The sequence below is a fragment of the Drosophila pseudoobscura genome, chromosome 2 (assembly GCF_009870125.1).
Source record: "Drosophila pseudoobscura strain MV-25-SWS-2005 chromosome 2, UCI_Dpse_MV25, whole genome shotgun sequence".
NCBI lineage: Eukaryota > Metazoa > Arthropoda > Insecta > Diptera > Drosophilidae > Drosophila > Drosophila pseudoobscura.
The window spans coordinates 11799353-11821747 of NC_046679.1; the positions used below are offsets into that span (position 1 = coordinate 11799353).

The window sequence follows — 22395 nt, forward strand, 5'->3', positions numbered from 1 at the left end:
ACAAGTTCAATTAAATCTACGCCAGTTGGATTCTCCTTTGCGTTTTTCGTTAATCAATGCGTTTAACGTTTTCAATCAAGCACCAGCAACTGGCAAAAAGACACCAGTCGAGAGGGGGACGGCGACTGCACAGACACAGACGCAGACCCCGACAGACAGCTCAAATTCAGTTAAGCATTTCACTTATTTGCATATAAATTGATTAAAAAGAAAATACATGCCAGACGACAACTCGCACAGTCAAGTTTTGAGTGTGTCAACATGGCAAAGGACGAAAGGGTCCTTCGCTCTTGGTCCCATTTCCATTCCCGATTCCCGATTCCCGTTCTTCTTTTCCTCGTGGATGTGTTTCTGTTACGGTTTCTCCGTCTGCTCGTTCTTTCCCTCTTTTTTGGCAATTTCTGACACTTCAAATGCGTATGATTGTTTTCCTTTTGATCAGCGAATTGTGAAGTGATTCACTGATTGAGTTCGGGCTCAGTTGATGCGTTGACAACATCAATGCACACACTCCTCCAGGCCCCGGCCCCGACCCCGACCCCGACCTAACACTCACACTCTGCCAGGCATTCAGTCATCCGGGCAAATGCGTCGTAGGTGGACTCCGTCAGTCTCTGTGTCTCTGGTCAGTCAATCTCTGCTTTTTCTGTAAGTCCCTGGAAAAGCCGCCAGCGAAGGTAGTGGCTGTGGCAGTGTCAGTGCCAATGGCCAGCCATGGTCCGACTGTTGATCAAGGTGAACGACTCAACTGACCTGAACTCCAGCAGGTAAAAATTCTTTCATTCGCATTTACTTCAAAAGGGTCGGCAAATTATTTATTTGAACAGGAATACGACTTATGTAACCGCCATTTTAAAGTCGCAAAATGATTACTGGATATGCTCATACATATAATGTGAAACGGATAAAAGCAAGAACTTTGCTTCCAATTCCAATTCAAATCCATTTCAAATCCAATTGAATCCAGAGTTCAACGCCCTTTTTCCCTGTCGTAGTTTCACTAAAACAAAGTGAGGACTTCGCAACAGTGGGGTTCCCGGAAGGAACTTTTAATTTATTCGCGCTAATTATGGGGACGTGAGTCACCATCTGCGGCATTGAATGGGCTCAATGTGTTGTTGTGGCACGCCCCTGGGTACAGCTGTTGCCTAGTTCCATTTTGTTCCTTTTTATTTTTTGGCGGCGTCGCAGCCCTTGGCATGAGACACAGTGCAGAGGGCGAGTGCCGAGGCCTCTATTTAGTTCACTTTCAATTCGTTTGCCGCGATGTTGCTGAGGACCATGCGCACGGATGGCTTGCGGCGTAGCCTCAAGGTCAATATTGTATGAATAAATCATTAGTGGAGCAAAGGGCAGAGCTTTATTTATGTAGGCGCAGTGGTTTAACTGAGTGTTTTTGAATGCATATTACGCATACGCCCTAATGGTCGCAGAATGCCTGCCAGCTGTGATTCGTGAACGAATAATCGTACTAATAATAGTGTTGTCGCACATCTGGGTCACTTGAGGCAAAGATAAAAACATGGTGCTTACCCTGCCCCTACCGTGTGTCGTGTGTGTCCACGTTATTTTCGTTAATGGTCAACCGACATGGCAATGCACTCAGGGCGTATGCATATTATATTCGACACATTGGACACGGCCTGTCCTGCCCTGCCCTGTCCTGTCCAACAAAACAAGCTCCGATTGCAGCCAAAGTCAAGGCAATTTCGCAAATTACATGTCCTTGCTGCAAGTAAATAGACACGGCCACCGCAGGGCCCCACAACAAGTGCCACAAGAGCAGCAGCAACAGCAACAGCAACACAAAATAAAAACGGAACAAATAATCAATACTTAATTCTGGGCTTGAGTTGAGCTGCAACAAAACTACAGTGAAAGCTTGATCAAGAGATACGTACTAGATAAGGAAAAAGAAGATAATTATGAAAATTTAAAAATTAATTAACTAATTTACTTGTACTTTCCATATGTATGTTTATATGTATTTCCTCATAAACATGATTTTATGCAGTCCTAACATAGATCGAATTTCTGCTTTGGTGCACTCATTTCAATACAATCATCAAAAAAGGCAGACGATTATTTTCTCTTCAGTTATATTTGACTTTGCATTTGGTGTTTTTTTGTCAGCCCTGGCGAACACCACAAACCGCATACTTTTAGGCGCTTTCATTTTTTTAGATCAATTTTGCAGACCGCGCTCGCGTTCCCCACGTTTTTTTTATCTTTGTATCTATTTTGATGGCTCATGTTTGTCGCTGGCAAACATTCGCCGGCGACAGGCACGAAATTGGCCCCCGAAACGTCCCACACTTTAATTGAAATAAAATGTTTAGAAAGCCAAACAGGTGAGGCAGGGAGAGAGCGTGAGGCGGAGAGATGTACATAGAGACACAGAGCTATCAGATGGATGAGTCAGGTGGCGCGTCTGTGTGGGGCGCACTGTCTGCTCTATATGACCGTAAATGCTTTTTAGTAACTAGTTTGGGCTCCTGCCTCCGGCCCCCCCCATCCGCCCACAAGCTCATATTTCATTTCCGTTCATTCCAACGCGCGCTCTCTCTCTCTCTCTTTCGAGCGTGTGTCTGCATCTCTCTCTCTCTAGCTCTTGCTGTCTCTTTCTGGGCGCACTCCGCTGTTTATTCATTGCCGCCGTCGCCGCCGCTTTACTTTTCGCTTTCAGTTTGCATTTCAAAGCCGCTAAAGTAACAAGTATCTTGCAGTTATCCATTCAGTGGAGCGAAAATAAAAACATCGAAGCCAGTGCCAGTGCTGAAAAGGCGGGGAAACACACAAATTTTGTGTATAGCCAGTGAAAAGGGCCTTTGAAAAAGCCACCATGGAAGTATGTTGGTCTTGGTCTTCGCTAACTTTTTTCGGGTTTGCTGTTTCGGGTTATTTGTGTGGCTAAACTCTCGCCGGCGACCTTCACCTTGGTCTCCAATTAAACAAATTGCGAAAAGTGCTTTCACCAAAATGAAAACCCTTCGCACAAATTTTCCCTCGACTTGCGCTGAAATCAACCTAATTGAAACCATCCGCTTAAAGCTCTCTTGTGACGCAACATGAGAGAGCATCTTGGAAGAGATCAGCTGAGGCGTATCGAGTTAGTCACTCGATACCGAGTGCTGACGACCGCGGCCCCTTCACTGATCTTTGCGCTGGAATTGTTTTTTATTACACATTCGGTTTAATTACATGTTCCATAAATGGAAATTTCAGTTAGTCAGTTTTTTATCTCTGGAAATATCTTTTTGGTTGTAATAAGATATATATTTATTAAGCGTAGACTCATTTTGATGTGTTGATTCATTGCTTAAGGAGGCCAGATTATCTGGCGTTTACAAAAAACCTCCATTCCAAACAATTAGACATTTACGTATATTCCGTATAGTATTTTTTGCGAAACACGTAAAATAATGAGTATATAACAACTTTTCTTGAGATATGGCACAATATTGTGTAATTTGTTGGGGAAATACATATGTTTGTAAATATTAAAATTAATTGGAAAGTTCTTCCTGGCTCTATAGACTACTACGATAAACATTAAACATGTATACTTATAGCAATACTAGAAATAGTTAGCTATATAATAGTTCTGAATTGTTAGGAACAAGACAATAATTATATCTCTATCTCCTGAGGTATAAACGGCTGAATAGAATCAGAATAATCAAAAGCTTCCTTTTTTTGGTTTCGTTTGAAGAGGTTAATAAAATCAATTCAATGACAACTACTTATGTCGATATGTCGTCTTGGGTAACATTAAATGAACCCTTGGTCTATTTAACGGAACCTTTGAGAGAGTGGTTCATAAAACTTGTCAAACTGTTATTAAAACACTCTAGGCAGACATGTAATTAGCTTGATATTGAAAAACGTAACTTGCAGTACCCCAACGGCGACCTCTACACGCTCGAGGCGAACCTGATGAACAAGTCTCTCCGGGAACTGACAGATGGTGCCGACAAGGATCCCATTACCAAGCTGCGTCTGCTCTGCTTCAGCCGTGGCGCAACAGGCATCCTGGGAATAGGCAGGTGGGTCGCTGATTGACTTTGAATGACATTTGGAATGGCTTCAGGTTCAGGTTCAGCTTCAGTCACGAGACGAAAGTGTGCCGCCGAGTGCGATGAATTATGCAAGAGTAACAGTTTAATTTTATATTATTCATTGCAGAGCCTTTCGGGCCATGGACGACGATGGCAGCAAGGCGCTCAACGAGGAGGAGTTCACTTCGGGCATACGCGACACGGGCCTGGATGTGACGGACGAGGAGATCAGGGAGATGTTTAGCACGTGAGAGCCTAATGGCCGATTAATCTGCTTGCAAATTTAATTATTTCCATATCCAACTTTCAGGTTTGATGAAGATGGCAGCGGCTCCATTAACATGACTGAGTTTCTGATCAAACTGCGCGTAAGTTGGCCAAATTCGCAAATAATTGTTCGGACTTTGACTTTGAGAGTCCTTCTCTGCAGCCGCCCATGCCACCGTGCCGCGTGGGCATTATCGACCAGGCCTTTGACAAGATGGACCGCGACGATGACGGCGTCATCACCGTTGCCGACCTGAAGAACGTCTACTCGGTGAAGGAGCACCCAAAGTACCAGAGCGGCGAGATGAGCGAGGACGAGATACTCACGGACTTCTTGCACAACTTTGAGGGCGGTCGTGGCAATCTGGATGGGAAGGTGAGTCCGAACTGCTTCGCCATTGATGGTTCGTGGCCTCTAATATGAAATGTATTATCTAGATAACCCGTGAGGAGTTTATCAACTATTACGCCACCATCAGTGCCTCAATCGACAACGACCTGTACTTTGATCTGATGATGCGTAGAGCCTATGCCATGTAACTGACGGATTACAATCCCAGCACACAGTGCATACACTCGAACCACTTAAATCTCGATAGCTCGTGTAGTATTAGTTCCGTTCATGCTTTATTTATGTTTATACACTCCCACTCCAGATAAATAAAAACTCCTTGTTACACTCACAATTAAATGCATGTCAGCTTAACGCTGATCCTTCTGGGCAAAGTTCCAAGTGCTCCAAATGTTCGCCTGGAATGAAGTACGAGTATGTACGGTCATAATTCGAATTTGAAATACTTTGGCAACTAGCTGGGATTCTTGGCGAAGAATCCTGGTTCACGTTTGTGGGGGGCCAAAGCGACTTAAGCCAACTGCAAGCTTCTTTAACTCTGGGCATGTGAAGTGTTTGTCAAATATGCAAAATAACAAGTAACAAGTTTTCTCTAAACATTTGTTCGTAGTTTACATACACGAAATTTAAAGTGTGAGTGACTGTGTGTGTGTGTGTGTGTGTGTGTGGACGTAGGACCATAATCAAGCCAGAGCGCCAAAGACGGCAATCATTGCAACAAACACGGACACAGCCTCGATCCTGTGCTCCAACTCCAGCTCCAGCCCTAGTCCCAGACTCGGCAAATTGTTGGAAATTGTCAGCAGCAACGAGATGGTGTCATCTCTGTGTGCATCTGTGTGCCACAGTGTCAGTGTGTGTGCTGACTGGTTGGCATTTATCACACAGCCAGGCCGGAGATGCTGAGCAGCGGCAGCCTAAATGTATGCTTTAAATTATGCAGACACCAGCTGAGATTGTCGCCACATGCATCCCTATGTGTGAATGCTCCTTGTCTGTGTGTGCACGTGTATTTGTTTGTGCGTGGCAAGTTTGGGCACTGATTGCAAGCAACTCATACAAAATTTTAATTGCCAATGTTGAAATTACGCACTGAGACAAAGAAAGACTGAGGCAGTGCGACAGTGCGAATGTCGGCAGGGTGGGCGAGGGAGGAGGGTGAGCGAGAGCCCAGAGAAGACAGACTTGGCTAACAAACCATATGCAATCGTGCCTTGCCACCTCCCCGAGTCTGAGCCTGAGTCTACCAGTGCTGTGTAAATCACACAGTCACAACTTTATCGTATCATTTCATTAAATTTTATTTACAGCCTGGCAACTGACGTCGAGCTCCCCATCCCTTTGGCAGCTGGGAGTTGCCGAAAGTTCTTGCTGAAGCCCCAAATGGCTCGGCTAATCAAAAATTTTCCAATGCCATTTTGTTTGGACTCGTTTGCAAGTTCTTTTCAGGGCCTCCACATGGCCGCACCCGTTCGAACATGTCAGGCCCCCACAAAAGGCAATTTCAATTAATTGCCTCTCGAATGAGGCTCTGGCACTCAGTTGTTTTACGCTCGTAAGCCCGAAAACTCCTTTTCAATGGCTTGCCAACATTCACGTTCACATTCACATTCACACTCAGCTTCCAGAGTGTGTGCATAAGCATTACCTTCCGAAAACATTTATATTTATTTATGTGTGGAGGCCAGGAAATCAATAAAAATCCCATATAAATTAAAAGATTTGTCGGTCAATGCATCGCCATGGCTCTATGGGATTGAAAATAGCAAAAAGCCGACAGAAATTCCATCTTCTCTCACATCATCCAGCAGGATGTTTGAGGATATGAAATGGGCCTCTCTTTGAAGAACTGAATAGTTTATGGGCCTGAAAAAAATCGATTGAAAATTTAACAAATTTTAAGCTCCAGCAAAAGTGAAATATGAAAAAGGGGCTCAGTAATCGGAAAGTTAGTTCAGTGTGCTAGTACTTTGCTAGACTTGTAAAGACTAGTACCAATAACAAGGAGTTAACCCCAAATATTCAGATGATCTGCAAGATGTCCGAATATCTCAAATAGCGAACCTTCGAAGAGAGCTTTCGCCTCGGGCGGATACGAAGGCAGGAAGGAGCGACTAATGCATTATTTAAATCTAGTTAACACTTGGCCATTTCCCGTTGATTGAAAAGGACAAAACAGGAGAGAAGGTGAAAGGACATCTCGTTTTACAGAGGCAAAACCAGAGCCAGGCCCGAGAGCGAGAGAGAGCTGAACAAATGGAAGAGCAGCACATAAAAATAATAATAATAAAAGACAGCCACAGGCCAACGGTCCTTGGGACATCATTGACTGGGTATTGAATACATTTCATTGCATGCAGAGTGGGGTGTGTGACCGGAGAATGGAGAATGAAGACCGAGCCGAGCCGAGCCGAGAACGGATGATGGAGACGCGGCGGGATGCGGAACACGGAATGGTAAATGGCGAAAATGTATCCTTCTGTGGTAGGCATTGAAGTGACGAAACTGGAAAATATTTCAGTCACGTTTTAAATGTAAAAATCTCAATCACGTGATCGAAATGCGCGCATTCACAATATGCACAGGCTACCAGCTAAAAAAAAAAGACCTGAAAGAGAACCAGAGGACCACACAACCCCATGGGCAGACACACAACCAGACCGAGACAAAAGCGTAGGACTTGGTGTGGGTTTCCACGTTGGGATTCTGGATAGGGCCCGGGCACTTGGCCAACAGTAAATCGAAATGAAGCCCAGGAATAAATGCGGCAAAAGCCCTTAACAGGTACTTCGTGGCTCGATGAGTTAATGTCGCCTTCGCCATTGGCTGGATTGCACTCAGCCGACGCATCGATGGCTGCCGTGGCGGTATCTAATGATGTTATTGTTGCTGCTGCTGCCGACTCCGTTGCCGTTGCATTATTTCTGGCCCCCCAAATTGCATAATGTATGCAAAAAGCTTAACTAACTGTGCGCATCGCTGATTGAAAAATTGAAATCATGTGCCATTTACGCGCACAGTAGTAGCCCAAGCAGATCTCCACACCGTTCCGCGAACGGGCACACACACACTCACACACACAGACACGGGCGGACACACACCAACGTGTTTACCTGTGGACAGCACACAATTCGCTACAGTTTCCGTTTCCTTTGCACGCTTCTCGTGTGATTTTCACACCGCTCACTTGATTGATTGAAATGTTCGCCATTCCCATCATATATGCCCTCACAGAAGGTATATTAAAAGTGGCTATAAGCTCATAAAGAAGTGTAGTCATGATGTTCATGACAGGTCATCGTTGTTCTTATATATATTAAAATAATTTGTAATTTGATCATCTTTACAGACTCTTCAAGGGTATATAAGGATTCGGACATTTGAGGGTTAGCTCTTCATACCTTTTTGCTTACTGATGTTATAATTTTTTATTCTGCTGTGTGGTGGCACTTTGGTTCATTTTACCCCCCGTTTTTTTGTAATGAAAGCGCTCTTGTTAAGTTTTTTGTCAGTGGAGGGACTGTCATGTAACGCTGGTTTAATTGCAGGCTATCGATACTCGAGGGCCCTTGGGAATGTTTAACTTAATTCGCGATTGATTGATTGTTTCAAAAAGCATTAAGTGGGTTAATCTGTTGTAATTAACAAAAAATTAATCATAACATATTTTGATAAGCACAATAAACTCAAGTTTTTTCAGATTTCGAGTGCCAATATTTATTATTATTATTATTTTGTATCAGTTGTTAAGAGATAACAATGGAATTTTTCCCGTGAAATTTCGATAAAGAGTCAATTGCTTTGAATGTGGTTGAACAGAATAATCTAATGTATTTTGGCTTTGGTCAGATAACACTTGCTTTGATTTCTGCATCTTGAAGTTGAGGCACTGATGTTGATATTAGGTACTCTATCATACAGGGAATGTGTTCCATTCTGCAATACCAGCTGCAAGAGTATATTCTGGATAAACGCGGATATACGTATTTATATGAAATGACTATGGATGTGCGGGGTCAATTCTCTCAAAGTGACCGACTTTTGGCGGATGATGCATTCACCCAATCGATTTCTGTCTGCTGCTGTCACATTGCGCATACGCAGCGTTGGCGGGTCGTGTGCATCTAAGCCGCCAATTTGTGGGGCGCATTAAAATGCAGTTAGCCACGGGTCAGAGTCAGAGTCAGAGCCAACAACCAAATGGCAAATGTTAATGTTCAGCTATGGCCGGGCATTAGCTGCTTATGAGTTTTGCTTAGCGAAATTCGCATTTATGGCCGTGTTGCAAATGAACATGCAAATGCGCGTTTTATTATGGACATTTTATTATTGTGCCAAAATGTGCCATTAAATACATCAGGTGGTCGTGTTTTTGTGTGTCTGCTCTCGAGGTTGTGGTAGTGGCAGTGGGGTCCCATTGCGGTTTTGTGCACGGCCATTTATATGCCAAAAAATGTATTTTCAACATGACAGCGGCAACAAAAAATCAATTTGTAAATGTTTTTGGAGTCGAAGCGAGACAGACAGCCCCGACCGGGAAGGGAACTTTCACAATTCGCCCAACTCTTTGCTGCGCAGCGCGGCGCGACGCGGCTTCAGTTTTCTTGTTGTTGGGGCTGTGGCAATTGCCGCTGCATATTTTCAGTTATTGCTGGCAGAGCGAAATGCACGAAAAACTGCCAAGTGACCCCATTGGCAGCTGCAGTGTCCTATCCTGTCCGTTTTGTAATTAGCGCTCGGTGCGACTCTGTTCTGCTGCTTCTGTTGGCACTCGGGGAGTTTCTGACCCCAATTACTTTGTCACCATTTCAATTTGCAATTTCAGCCATTAACTAGTTACACTCAATGCAATTAAACTTGCACTTTTCCAGTGGCACCAGCAGCAAGGCAGCAAGGTAGCACCCTGCAAGAAGCGCGCCAAACTTGCCACGCCCCCTGACATCGGAATGATGTCAGCATTCGCAGCCACCGCAAAGTGTTGTCCCTGATGCCGATGATGGTGCTGTTGTGCGAATATCTGTATTCCTATCTGCAGTTGTTGTGTGCCACAGAGTGAAAGTGCCCGCCACTGCCATTCGGCACACCTATACATATTACGAGTGCACACACACACACATACAAACACTCAGGGAAGCCCTCGTCGTCCAGCTGCATGTGCGTTCCATTGGAATAATTTGAAATTGGAAAAAACATTCTCTTTTTTCCATCTTCTCATTGAGTTAATTGCAAATTGGATGAAATTGTAATTTTACACTTCATTTGATTCAATTCATGGCTGATTGACAATTTAGTTTTTCATTAAGGTAGTTCTTCAGGGGGCTTCGGCTTCAAGGATGAGCCAAGAAATTGTGGCCAAATATGACGGCTCCCTGATTGCAGGAAACCCATGAAGCTGAAGAACGGAAAGTATGTCAATGTGCTCCGCTCCAGCGACGGGAAATGGGCAGAGATACAAAAAAGCCCTAAATTTTATCCAAAGACTCGCCTGGAAATTGATCAGCTTCGAATATTTACACATTTATTCAACAGGATATTCAAATTTAGACCCTAGACCACAAATGGCCTGAACAAACCGCAAAACCCAACAAAATGGAAAACTATTTTCTCCAAACTTACAACAGATAGTGTACTTTTGTTTGCAACAAAATTTGAGCATTAAATTCTTTCCAATCGAGAAGGCATTAAACTGTGAAAATGCTATCGTTCTGCATATTTGAACTTTGCAGTTCCATGTCAGGTAAATCATGGCTGCAATAACTTGACAGGTGCAAATTATGAAAATTTCACTCCGTCTCCCTCACTGATTTTAACTTCGGTACGATTTGTGTTCATCATAATTTTGTAAAAACAAACTGCTCGTTGGAAGAGTATAAATTGAGTGTGAAACCGGTTAGGTCAATAAATAAGTGGGAAATTATTGACGTACCGCTACTGGGAAGGGTCGTACTTAGTCGCTTTTCGTGGGCTGCAGCCCCTCTAAAAGGGCACACTCGTTATAATTGAATAAAAAATCAGCAATTAAATTGCCCGTAAACAACATTTGACTCAGATCCGATTCAATTGAGTCGAATGTCAACAAACAGAGGCTGATTGCATCGCAAACACTTATTTGACTGCAGCTAGCAGCGAGCCTTAATGCCGCACTTCAGTTACTCGAAACAACAGTTACCTGGTTGATCGGATTAAATTTATTATGTGGAATCCCGGCACCTTTGTGCCTATGTACATCGGCAAACAAACATTCACATCAGCCAGGGAAATATTTAATTTAGAGAAGCTCGTACCAGTATCAAGCTGTATCTCAATATTTCCCAAAGTATAAACGACAAGTGATCGAAATAGCCAGAAAGAATCTGTAAAAAAATGATGGATATCGAACCGCAGCCGGTAGGATTCGAACCTACGCTCCCAGAGGGAATCTGATTTCTAGTCAGACGCCTTAACCGCTCGGCCACGGCTGCTTCTGTAACATTCGCCCACGAAATCTCTTGAAAAAAGCCTCTACCTATAGTATAATCTATAAATAAATCAAAATATTTAGCAAATGCTTCCAAGAAATATTTATAAAATATTATTATCTGAACAGATAAGTTTTTTTTTGATAAGTATTTAAGTGTTGTTGCTTTCTAAAAATATCGACCAGCCATGGCATGGAATAACTTTTGAATAGTTTATATACTGGATCTGAATCTAAAAACATGTATTTGCAGAAAATTAGGGAATATTGGAATATTATTATTACTAAATGAATAAATAATAATCTAAGTTCAAACGACATAAGCAATCCAGTAAGAAATCGAAGTGAGCGCCAGTGACCAAACGTTTTATGGGATTTTTTTTTCACAGAGCAAAAAATGTATCAGTCGGGGATGGGATTTTTCACCTGCAAGCAGCTTTTCCGCAGATTGGGAGGCAAATAAAACCAGTTTACGGATTTTTCATATGCCAAGGAAGACGACGTTTGGCTTAAGGTCGGGCATCTCGTTGTTAGAGTGATTTTCGGTGATAGTTTTTCATATCTGGTCGAATCTACTAGATGTGCAAGTTCATAAATAATCCTACTACTGGTCCTATTTTGGGTATCAGTGAACTCTCAAGGCATATTACGGCGGGACTTTAAGCTTAGAATCAAGCCAGAATCATAATTTCTTAAATTTTCGGAATCAAAAGAAGCTTTGTGGTGACTCACAACACTGTTTCTTTAGCTCTACTTCAAGCTACATATATAGAAATAAATCAATAAATGATACTTTCTTGCAGAAATGTCAGCAAACCGTTTATAAAATCATGTTTCTCCTCTTTTTTATCCGCATTCCTCTCACCACTAGGGTTCTGTAAGGAAAATAACTTTATCACAGCATATACTGGGAATGGGCTAATCAATTATTGAAGACTGTGGTCGGGAATGTGCGATGGGTTTGGGTGCGCCTGAATTTGGTTCATGGTAAAATCTGCGTATGCATGGCATGCATTACGCAAACGCTACGGCGCGCCGTGTGGTAACACGTTATAAACAAAAGTCATAAAGCAAACTTAAAGTTATGAATTTTTCAAATTCCTGATTTATATGTAGGGAAAGTTTTTTACACCCCTCCCACACACACAAACACACTCACACAGAGGACTCCTTGCGTGTGTGTAAGTGCAGCCCGAAAGAAGTTGCCATTTTTTTCGGTGTTTCCTCTGCATTTTTTGGCAAGTTTTCCATCTTTTTTTTAGCATGGCATAAAGTTGGAGTTGTCACGTGACTTGAGAACAGAGACGAGGGAAGCTCACATAAAATAAATAGCAGCCAGATAGAGGCGACTCCTGGCAGCAGGTAGCTGCATATAATGCCTTGGCATGTGCTTGATGTGGTGTGAAAAGCGCCGGAAATGGTATTTACAGCAGACTAACTTCCTGTTTAGCCGGCAAAGGAAAGTAGAAGAAAGCGTAGGTAGCATATGCTCGGGTGCACGTTGTCTTTGTTTTAATATTCATATTTGAGCATCAAAAATTATTCGTGGAAATTAAGTTGCATTCTAAACAGGGTGGTTGGAGGGGTCCATTCAGTGGAGGAGAGTGAAATAGCGTTACGGAGAGATGAGACAACGAGCAACGAAGTGAGCTTAAAAGGGACAGCAACGAAAATGCTTTGAATTTAAAATCTGCAATTTTCTGTTGATTGCCGCACCCAGAAGCAGCAGCAGAAGCAGCAGCAGCAGTGGCAGTAGCAGCAAAGTGCAGTTATACTGTAGCATACAACAACAACCTCAAAGTGTTGGCGGTTGGTAACTGGCGAGTGGAGAATGGAGGAGGAGCTGAAGCTGGAGCTGGAGCAGCAGCGGCAACATCATCACAACTTTTGCGTAAAATTCCAGTCATGTGTCCCTAACAAATCCCTGCATTATTCATGAAATGATAAGATGACTTTGTGCTGCCGTCGTCGTCGGTCCTGCTCTTGCTCCGGCTCCGGCTCCACCCGCACTCCCTACTGTTGCTGCTGCTGCTGTCTTCTATCTTCCAGCTCTGCACGTAATATTTTTACATGCAGCTGCAGTCCGGACAGTCGGACAGCCGGACAGTCTGCCCTGGTTGTTGTCTGCATTTAACTACCAGGGATATCCGTTAACTATAAAACTTGCACGCAGACAGCAGCACGAAAGGTGCCAGGCACGCCGCTCAAAGGCAGGTTGCAAAAGTTATCCTGCTATTGGCCAGCCCATATGAATATGTTAATGCTTAGCAGAAAGCAGAGCCCTATTCCTAACCCTGAACAATCGGGGGGGACTCCACTTTATAGCAGGATGGCTGATAACAGCTGTTTGCTGTGACAGCAGCAGCTACTGTTAAGGGTGATAAGAGCGCTGTTAAGGCATATACAGAGCTGTTAGAGGCAAAGGTATTCTCCAAAAGACCAAGCGACAAAGCTACAGAGTCGCTGTTGCTGCTGTGGCGCAGCATCCTCTCTTCGACTCTCTTTGCTGGTGCTCTTGCGAGAAAGGCGTCCTGTAACAGGACTCCCAGCGGTCGTGTAAACGAGCGTCGAGAGGACGACCCGAGGCCACGAAGTCTTCAGCCGCAGCAGCAGAAGCAGCAGCAGCAGCAGCACCGCTGAACGATGACGATGCTGATGCTCCCGAGGACTGTGGGCCGCACATCGCGTGCTCGCAGCTTCAGTTAGTTCGGAAGCCTGAAGCCGCGCGGAGATACCCTGGACAGTGCTGCGTTGTCGCCCGTTTTGTGGTCAATAAAAAAAAAAACAAAAATTATTAAGACATGAAATCGCTCAGGACTAGTCCGCACTCTGTGAGAGAAAACAAAATAAACTTCAAATAAACCGTGGGAAAGAACATTCCTCATAGCTCGCGAAATGTCAATTAGTGCTTGCAGTAGCTAAAATTCGAGTCTATCTGAAAACCATAACGAGATCCGCACGTTTTTCCGAGCCAAAATCAAAGTTTAGCAACGGAAAAATATCCTTAACTGACGGACAAACTGAACTGGCAACTTCCGCTTCCGCCGAGTGCTTCAACTTCAGTTTAATGTTAACTCTGGCAAAACCAAATTGACAAGAAGGAAATAAAGCAAGAGACCTAACAAAAAAAGGTACTGAGAACAAGGACCAAAGTGAGGGTCGCTAAAGGAAGGAGTGGCAGTGCCAGTGGCAGAGGCAGTGGCAGTGGCAGGTGGCAGGATGGCTTATTCAAATATTAAACACATGGATTCGTTTGAATTTGGCATTTAAATTATTTAAGTTGACAAACACATACATATGTACAGACATACATACATACATTTAGAGACTTCGGATCGGATGCTTGGGCGTCTGCCACGCCCACTCGTCTGCCGCTGGACCATGTTTTCCGTGTGTCTCTTCTGTACGTTGTCTGTGTGTCTGTGTTTGTGTCTGTGTCTGCCCTTCTGTACGAGCATTGCCTCCGTTTCGTTCCTCTCTGTTCCTTTCCCTTTCATGCGAATACGTACTTCCTGTCTCCAGCTTCGAGTCCTGCCCTGGATCCTGCTCCTCGAGCTGCTTCCTCTTCTTCTCTCTAATGTTTGTTATTTATTTATAACGGCACTGGCAGAGCGTATCCTTTGAACTTTTCTGCATGAGTTTGTCGCTCCGTTTACTTATTTATATTTCATTCTCCACTTTCTTCGCCCCGTCTTCACTTCGATTTCGATTTGGTTGTCTTCTTTTTTTATGCTCGTATATCCTTTGACACGGGGTTCAATTAGTAGCGCCACCCATTGCCCTCCACTTGTATCTGTTCGATTCTAGCTCTGTGTTTTTTTTCTGTTTTTTTCAATTCCAACAAAAGGATCCGGTGAAACATATCGTACAGCTTTGTCATCGGCCAGAAAGAAAAACTACATAAATCAACGACACTGCCAAAGCCAAGGGCAACAATAACTGGACGAAGCAATTAATTTTATTCAAACATTCAGCGGCGCCGCTCCGGCAGGAAGGACGAAAAATGGATTACGGCTGGCTGCTGTTTCTGTTCATCGCGCATTTAATTGGTAAGTTTTTTGTCTCCGTTTTTCTTTTCATTCGAAATTGTTGTCACCTGTCTGTTGTCGCTTTTCTCGCTGCTCTCCGATGATGTTTTTTCCGCCTCTCGTGCGGTTCTGTGCGGCTGTTCCTGCTGTTTGCTTGGTTAATGAAGCGGTTTCTGGGATTACGGAGCGTGTGTGTAGTGCGGACCACTGCTCTCCATCGCCTGCTTCCATCAAATCCTTCTCGCTTTCGGTAGCATTATTTGTGTTATTATAATTGTTATTGCTGTTGGGCCGAACAGCAACCGCAAATCAATATTGGTAAAGTTTTCGCTTCTGGCCAGATTTCCGTCACTGCCGCCCTGCCCTCCCGACCTTCGGGCTGTTTTAATGACTTTGCCATCATTTCCACGGCTCCTGGTGGCTGTGGTGCGGCTGCTATTGCAGTTGCACTTTTCACTTGCCACTTGGCTGGCTCGTAGGTTCGGCAGCCTTCAGCCCTTTTGGCATTTGGTAATTTCTGCTGCCACAACTTTTGCCTCCGCTCCTGCTGCTGCTGCTGCACATCTTGAGTGCAGTTTAAACTTAAATTGTATTTTTGAAATGTTCGCAATTAGGCAGACTGCCAAAGGCATCCTCCGTCTTCTCCTTCCTCTCACTCTCCCTCTCCCCCTCCGTCTCTTGAATTGCCAATGGCAGTGGGGCAATTAATTTGCAGCGCATTAAATGAGCTGACGCTCTTCGCTCCTCTGCTTATACTTCACACAACGCGAACTAGAACCAGCAATGGCACGAGTACTCCTCCGTTTGCGCGATGGTAAAGTTCACTGCAATGCACTTGGTACTTGTACTCGTACTCGTACTCGCACTCGTAATCGTAAATTGGAAAAAGAAAAAGGAAATGGCCACAGCAGGTTTTCACTTTGTTTGATTGTTCCCCGTTACAAAATTTAAACTGTGGCAGTGACTTTTGGCATTGATTTTGCGAGAGGCTTTACATATATATGTTTCCTTTTCCGACATAGTGTAAGTCCTTTCAAATAAAAGCACAAATGAAATATAAGCTGTAATGTATTTTTAATGCACAAAAGTATTAAAAACAATCCCATTTAAGATATTGATAGAGTAGATAGGGGAATTAGATAGGGGAATAAATTTAATAATATTTTAAATACATAAAATATTTAAATTACCCCCAAATAAACTAAATAAATTGAGTTTTTGTGGCTTGAATGCTTTTCCAATTAATTTGTTATATACTTTAGTTACCAATAAGAGAATTTTTGGTTGTCTAATGAACTGAAACTCATTTTTGGAAACTTTTCGCCACCCACTGATCGGGTATATGAAAAGTTTCAGTTCACCTGCGAGACCGCATCTCCTCTCCGTCTGTGGCTGACACATTTTCCTTACACACCTCCGAGCACATTCATTCGAGGGATTCCTGAAATCCAGGACATTCACACAAAGAACTCCCACACAGAGGCAGACGGAGCAAGGGGTAGCAGAGCGGAAGACAGAGAGTGGGTGGGAAGGAGTGGTCTGTAACTTTTCAATTTCCAAAGAAAACCACAGCTGGACCCTCCCCAGCAATACTTATTACGAGTGTTTGCCATGTGCTAGCTCCTTTGGGCAACAATTTAGCCTGCCTAATGGAATTAAATATTGTCCATTGTGCCGTTTCAATTTACGATGTCGCCGTAGCCACAAAGCATATATGTATAACAAATAACAAATAGCTTAGTCCTCTTTATTTTGCATTGAAAATTAGTTGCCCACTTGGATCCTCTTCTATTTCCACTCACTATGGCACCCCCAGTCGGACCCCAATTATTTTGAGATGCAACTGCGTTCTGCTATCGTCCGAAAACACTCTGCTTATTTGTTGTTTAGTTATATATTTCCTTTTTTTTAATACTTTGTGGATTCTTGTAGGGGGATATGACTTCTAATCAAATGATTATATATGCACATGAGCTGGCCACAAAGGACAAACTCATTTCTAGTTGTACTTTTAGGTAAAAATGTTCCAGTCTCACAGAAAAATTCCATGGCAAAAATGTTTCCATAAATGTCTCATCCCGGCGTCTCTAACTGAATTTATCACCAAACTTGGTCAGAGCTGCCCCCTCTCCCCATGGACACCTAGAGAGTATCTAGCCAATCCCAGAAATGCACATGTAAATTTTCTCCTGCGTGGGATGGTACGGGTTTGGTCGGGCTCGGCTCTGGTCTGTGGAGTAAATGCGTTTGCCAGACCAGACACGAGTGAAATGTGTAGGTTAATTATCAGCAAAGTTTTCATGTGCTGAGGTGTAAATATATCTATGTTTGTATCTGCATCTCTGTACATCTGTACACGTCCCAACCCCTGTGTGTGGTTAGCCGAGCTGGGAAAGGGCTTAGCACACAAACACACCAGGCCAAAACCGAAGGGGGTTGGTTGCCCTTGCCGTTGCCTTGCCCCTAAACAAATGGAAGAGGAGGGATTAAAGTTCTCATTAGTTTTGGTTGATTTAAAAGCAGTTTCGGACTGGGGCTTACGACTGCTTACGCAAGCAAAACTTGCTAATGAATTCCATCAATTTTCCACACGCCGGCCAAAGTATTTCGGTATGGAAATCAATTTAGGCAAAGTATTTAAATCCATATACTATGGGTGTATGTATGTGTTAGTGGTAACTTAAGTGTTTTCTTGTATTCTATTTAGCTTAAAGGTGCAAATAGCTGGGGTTTTGTTACTTAACCTTACACTTCCAACTGATTTAACTGAACGCCTATTCAAATAAATATCTTTATCAAAGATTGTACACTTAGGGATGGTATTAAAAGAAAAGGTTTTTTAATTGTGTCTTGAACACAAAATAGTTACGTTATATACATAATTTATTTCTTACGAGCAGTTGTTCTTCGAAAATATAATTTGGTATTCGAAATAAGGATACATTTACATACATGAGTATTTATCGTGACATTTACTTTATCTTTAAACTTTGGTCCCCGGTCCGAGTCTGTCATCCTGCAGCGAACGCATTCCTCGGCTCATGTTAAATTTATATTTTGAAACACAGAAGCCGAGTCGTTTGACAGTTGGTTTGTTCGCATTTCTTATCAGTTCTCGGTCACCGTCCACCACCCACTGAAGTTTATTCAGCTTGTAGACAGGCTTATCGCTGGCCAGCACTGCCCCCTGAGTGGGTCCTGGTCCTGCCATAACTATCGTACATATGCCAGTTACATATGGCCCCGTATCCCATATCCATTGCATTTTGTTGCGCTTAGTCCACTTCCTCTCTCCCTCTTTCTTCATCTCTCCGTCCATCTCTTTCTGCTGCAGTGGCACACCCTGCTACCTGGCCAACTAACTGTTTTGCATATTCATATCATGAAATTTCAAATTTATTCGATGTCTCATGTGCCAGAGGATGGCAAGCCCATGCAGAAATTTGTAAACCATAGCCCATCGCATATCCCATCGCCCCCTGTGTTCCAGGTCAGTAACCTACGTGAATTAAAAATTACGCATCCCCAAACGCCCCCAACCACAAACCGACCAACATTCCCGTGTGTTGTGCATCGCATACGAGTATCCCTATGTTTTAGACACCAAATTTTGTCATTGGCCTGTGGCCGGGTTCCTGTGTCCGATGCCGATGCCGATGCCCGATGCCCAGAGGATGCAGGAGCCTCCAGTTTTGAGCCTGTTTATATTGCATGTTACGGTCCCATGCACCTGCGGCCCACCCCAGAATCGATTACAGGAAATAGATCGGGATCCCTGCAATCAGGCACTGCTTTAATCATTTTGTTTCAGTAACAAAGCTTTTGTATTTTGTTTAGTATTGCATTTGAATGAACAGAACATTCGGTGTCTCGTTTCAATGCAATTCTTCTTGTTTAAGCACTTTTAGAGCTTAAGATAGAGCTCGAAATAGGACTGGTGTTTAGGAACAGTATTTAAAGCCACGTTGGCTAGGGTTCCATCCTAGAGAAACAATTTCAATATGGAACTTTTCTAAAGCGTCGTATCATCGTATTTTCGTACAATATTCTTTCTTTTCGATATTTAATTATTATTAGATAATACAAAACCATAAGAATGACCCCGTTTTTTCCCCCATTTCTTTACTTCAGATTATTCAAGCGTCTCGGCCCTGTTTGTTACGGACATAAGTGTGCCAGAAATAGTGGACTTTCGGGACAACGTGACGCTCTCCTGCAGCTATGACATGCGAGGACACACCCTGAACTCTGTCAAATGGTACAAGGATCACGAGGAGTTCTTCAGGTACTATCAAAGGCGAAATCTGCTTGCATGAACATCGTTTTCATTGGCTCTTTCCCGCGATCAGGTATTCTCCGCTGGCCAGTCCGATCTATATGACCTTTGGCGTGCCCGGCCTGCAAGTGCTCGACGGCAAGTATCTGTGCAACGAGTCTAGCTGCAGATTGGACCTAAGCCTTCAGGGTGCCCGGTCGACGGGCTTGTACAAGTGTGAGGTCAGCGGCGATGCACCTCACTTCAAGCTGGCGGACAAGGCAGACAACATGACGGTGGCAGGTGGGCACACGCCGAATAGCACTTTTCCATTTGTCCCCCTGCTAATTTCTGGCTTCCATTAACACAGCCCTGCCCCAGAGCGACCCGCTAATCGAGAGCTTCAACTCGATGTACCGCATGGAGGAGTTCCTGAGTGCCACGTGCTCCTCGGACTACTCCAGCCTACCCACCCGGCTCACCTGGTACATCAACGGCGAGCAGGTTAGTGTGCCTAGTCCACGATCCCCCGTCTCTTGTACCTGTCCCCATCCCTGTCCTTGTCGCCCAAGCCATGCTATTGTTCTACCTCGATTTCCCGCTTATTGCAGCCTCTGCTGGGCGAGCTGCAGCCCACCATCGACACCAGCATCCCGGCTCACGACTATGTGCTGCGTCGCCAGCGGCTGCAGGTGCACTTTTATCTGCAGGGACAGCGCTTCTACCAGGCTGGAAAAATCCTCGAGCTGAAGTGCGTCGCGGAAATTGAGAATTATCCGGAGCTGCGGCGGGAAACGTCACTCAGCGCCTCACTTTCGCAGTTCGATAATTTGAACAATCAAATGCTGATACATGCGGGCACCAGTAAGTGCCAAACCCCCCCTACATCCACCTTTTCCGGTTCGGTTTTTGGTATTGGTTGTGCAATTTAGCATTTCGTTTCGTTTGCCTTGGTTTCGTTTCGTTTCAATGCAATTAACTAACCGCCGTGACATTTCCTCTGGCTTATTTGTCTTTTCCTTCCTTTTTCTCCCGACTTGCAGATTCTGGGGCCGCACAAAGGAGCCGCGCCTGGGCCACGACCTCGCTAATTTCCGCCTGGCTGGTGACACTTTTTCTCGCACTGTGCTTTCGACGCCCCTCATGAACGGGCTCCAAATTGCTCAGGGGATCGGAGTCGGAGTCGGAGTTGGCGTTCGAACGGGTTGCGCCTCGTACTCGTTTGGCGACTTTGTCAACTATATCATCACGTTAGTTAGTTAGTCAGTCAGCTAGTCACTTAGTTAGTTAGTTAGTTAGTTAGGGTAACACACAAAGGTAAGACCGCAAACTAGTCAATAGGCAAAGCTTTCGGGTGTAAATAGGGTTGAAGTTGGAGTTGGAGTCGTGTTGAAGTTTACAATTTTTAGGAGTGTGCCAAATATTCACAGTCAAACGAAATCAGGTTCAAGATTAATGCAATTCAAGAAACTTCATTTCACGTGAATTTAATTCATCTATTGTTTAAGTATACGACAGATAAGAAGTGATCAATTTTCAGTAATACTCGTATGGTCTTCAAGCCAATTGAATTCATTTTTGGTGAGGAAAAACATACACATATTGCTTATCGATAAATTTGATCAATTTCACGTGGTGGTGTGGACCTTGTACATGAATGTTTTCAAGTTGATTAGCTGAACAAACACGAATACGACCTGCCTGAATATATATATTCCGATACTATCCTGAATAATGTCACTCGCCAGCGAAGCGATCGAATTTATATCGAATGTATGTATATAGATGTAATTTTTTCCCGTTCGTTGCTTGGCAATTGAATGACAAACACATGCATTTGTAGAGCACATTGAACACTTTTCGAGTACTATATTTATCCGCACACCACGAGTATTTGTCCGACGCGACCGTGACGCCAAGTGGATGGGTCATGGGCTATGGGTTATGGGCTACGGGAATACACAACCCACAAAAAATAATGCATATGAAACATAATAAAAATAAATGAATTACACACAAAAAAGATGGAATTAATGGAATAACATGAGATTTTATCAGTGAGAAATATGCAGATGCTGTAAAAATCATTATAATTAAGTCTAGCATAAATATGCTGTAAATACAATTTTAAACATTCAAAACAGAGGACAAACAACTATAAATCATGTCATAAAGCCAGACTCCTACAAAATACGTACATAAATATGTACATATGTGTGTATGGGTATATGTATGTAGGTGTTTGAATGTATCTCGGCCTGTCCTTGCGGCGTCCAGCCATAACGAGTGCCAACTAAACCGAATCGCAGCACATAGTAAGTTTCATTTGGCTGAGCGACTACAAATAGAAACTAAATGCTAACCACGGGTCGATGTCCTCTCGTTACCATAAACAGCAACAACAAATGAAAGATATTTTCCACTGAGAGTGGGACAGAAAAAAGGGAATGCATACTCAGGCTACATTTAACAAAAAACAAAGAGAAACCAAAACCAAATAAAACAATTCAGTATAACTTGATATACATACTTAACGAAATGAAGCCTGAAAATTTTTGAAATCACTTTTGTTAATAAATATCCAATTAAAATAAAGCTCTGAGCAGAGTGTGTGCTGAAAAAAGTGTGCAGAAAATTAAACATAAATGTATAAATTAATTTACCTACTCATTCGCACGTCTTTCGGTTGTAAAGAATAAAACACACACAAATCAGAAATAACGAATAACGAATAACGACTAATGATAATGTATTGTACATATATAAGAGCATTTGTTTCCGTTTTTTATTTGCCGTACGGCCATTAAATTGTGTAAAATATTTCAAAGGGCAGACTGCTTCATGGAAGGCGAGAAGGCGGGAGAATCGCATTTAATTTTTTTTGTTCTCTTGCTGTTCATGAAAAATTCAAATAAATAAGATAAATAAATAATTCAATTTATGGATTCCAATGCGTTTATTCAGACTACATATCGCTA

At 43.3% G+C, this 22395-nt stretch overlaps 2 protein-coding genes and 1 non-coding gene across 4 annotated transcripts; 2 read left to right on the forward strand and 1 right to left on the reverse strand.

The window, feature by feature from the left end:
- Positions 1–1266: 1266 nt before the first annotated feature.
- LOC6897189 (calcyphosin-like protein) lies at positions 1267–5011 on the forward strand. Of its 2 annotated transcripts, none has more exons than XM_002137333.3 (6): positions 1267–1314; positions 3898–4046; positions 4186–4305; positions 4369–4426; positions 4489–4701; positions 4764–5011. In XM_002137333.3, the coding sequence occupies exons 1-6, from the start codon at positions 1267–1269 to the stop codon at positions 4863–4865; spliced, it is 690 nt and encodes a 229-aa protein (XP_002137369.3). In that variant the 3' UTR covers positions 4866–5011. The 2 variants fall into 2 exon arrangements, with proteins under 2 accessions (XP_002137369.3, XP_003736505.2); XM_003736457.3 differs by lacking the exon at positions 1267–1314 and adding an exon at positions 2688–2848.
- Positions 5012–11056: 6045 nt separating this feature from the next.
- On the reverse strand, positions 11057–11138 carry TRNAS-AGA (transfer RNA serine (anticodon AGA)). Its single transcript has one exon. It is a non-coding gene; the product is annotated as a tRNA-Ser (tRNA).
- Positions 11139–13794: 2656 nt separating this feature from the next.
- beat-Va (beaten path Va) lies at positions 13795–22128 on the forward strand. Its single transcript, XM_001358481.4, has 7 exons — positions 13795–14265; positions 14982–15183; positions 19294–19447; positions 19512–19720; positions 19788–19921; positions 20029–20281; positions 20461–22128. Exons 2-7 carry the CDS (start codon positions 15138–15140, stop codon positions 20562–20564), a joined length of 900 nt encoding a protein of 299 aa, XP_001358518.2. The 5' UTR covers positions 13795–14265; positions 14982–15137; the 3' UTR covers positions 20565–22128.
- Positions 22129–22395: the final 267 nt, after the last annotated feature.

Excerpts from the sequence above, each read along its gene's own strand:
- LOC6897189 (XM_002137333.3), top strand. The coding sequence starts at position 1,267 with ATGTTGCTGAGGACCATGCGCACGGATGGCTTGCGGCGTAGCCTCAAG. Across the intron at positions 4,306-4,368 it reads ATCAGGGAGATGTTTAGCAC|GTTTGATGAAGATGGCAGCG; the intron begins GTGAGAGCCTAA and ends TCCAACTTTCAG. Across the intron at positions 4,427-4,488 it reads AGTTTCTGATCAAACTGCGC|CCGCCCATGCCACCGTGCCG; the intron begins GTAAGTTGGCCA and ends CCTTCTCTGCAG.
- beat-Va (XM_001358481.4), top strand. The coding sequence starts at position 15,138 with ATGGATTACGGCTGGCTGCTGTTTCTGTTCATCGCGCATTTAATTG. Across the intron at positions 19,448-19,511 it reads GATCACGAGGAGTTCTTCAG|GTATTCTCCGCTGGCCAGTC; the intron begins GTACTATCAAAG and ends TCCCGCGATCAG. Across the intron at positions 19,721-19,787 it reads AGACAACATGACGGTGGCAG|CCCTGCCCCAGAGCGACCCG; the intron begins GTGGGCACACGC and ends CCATTAACACAG.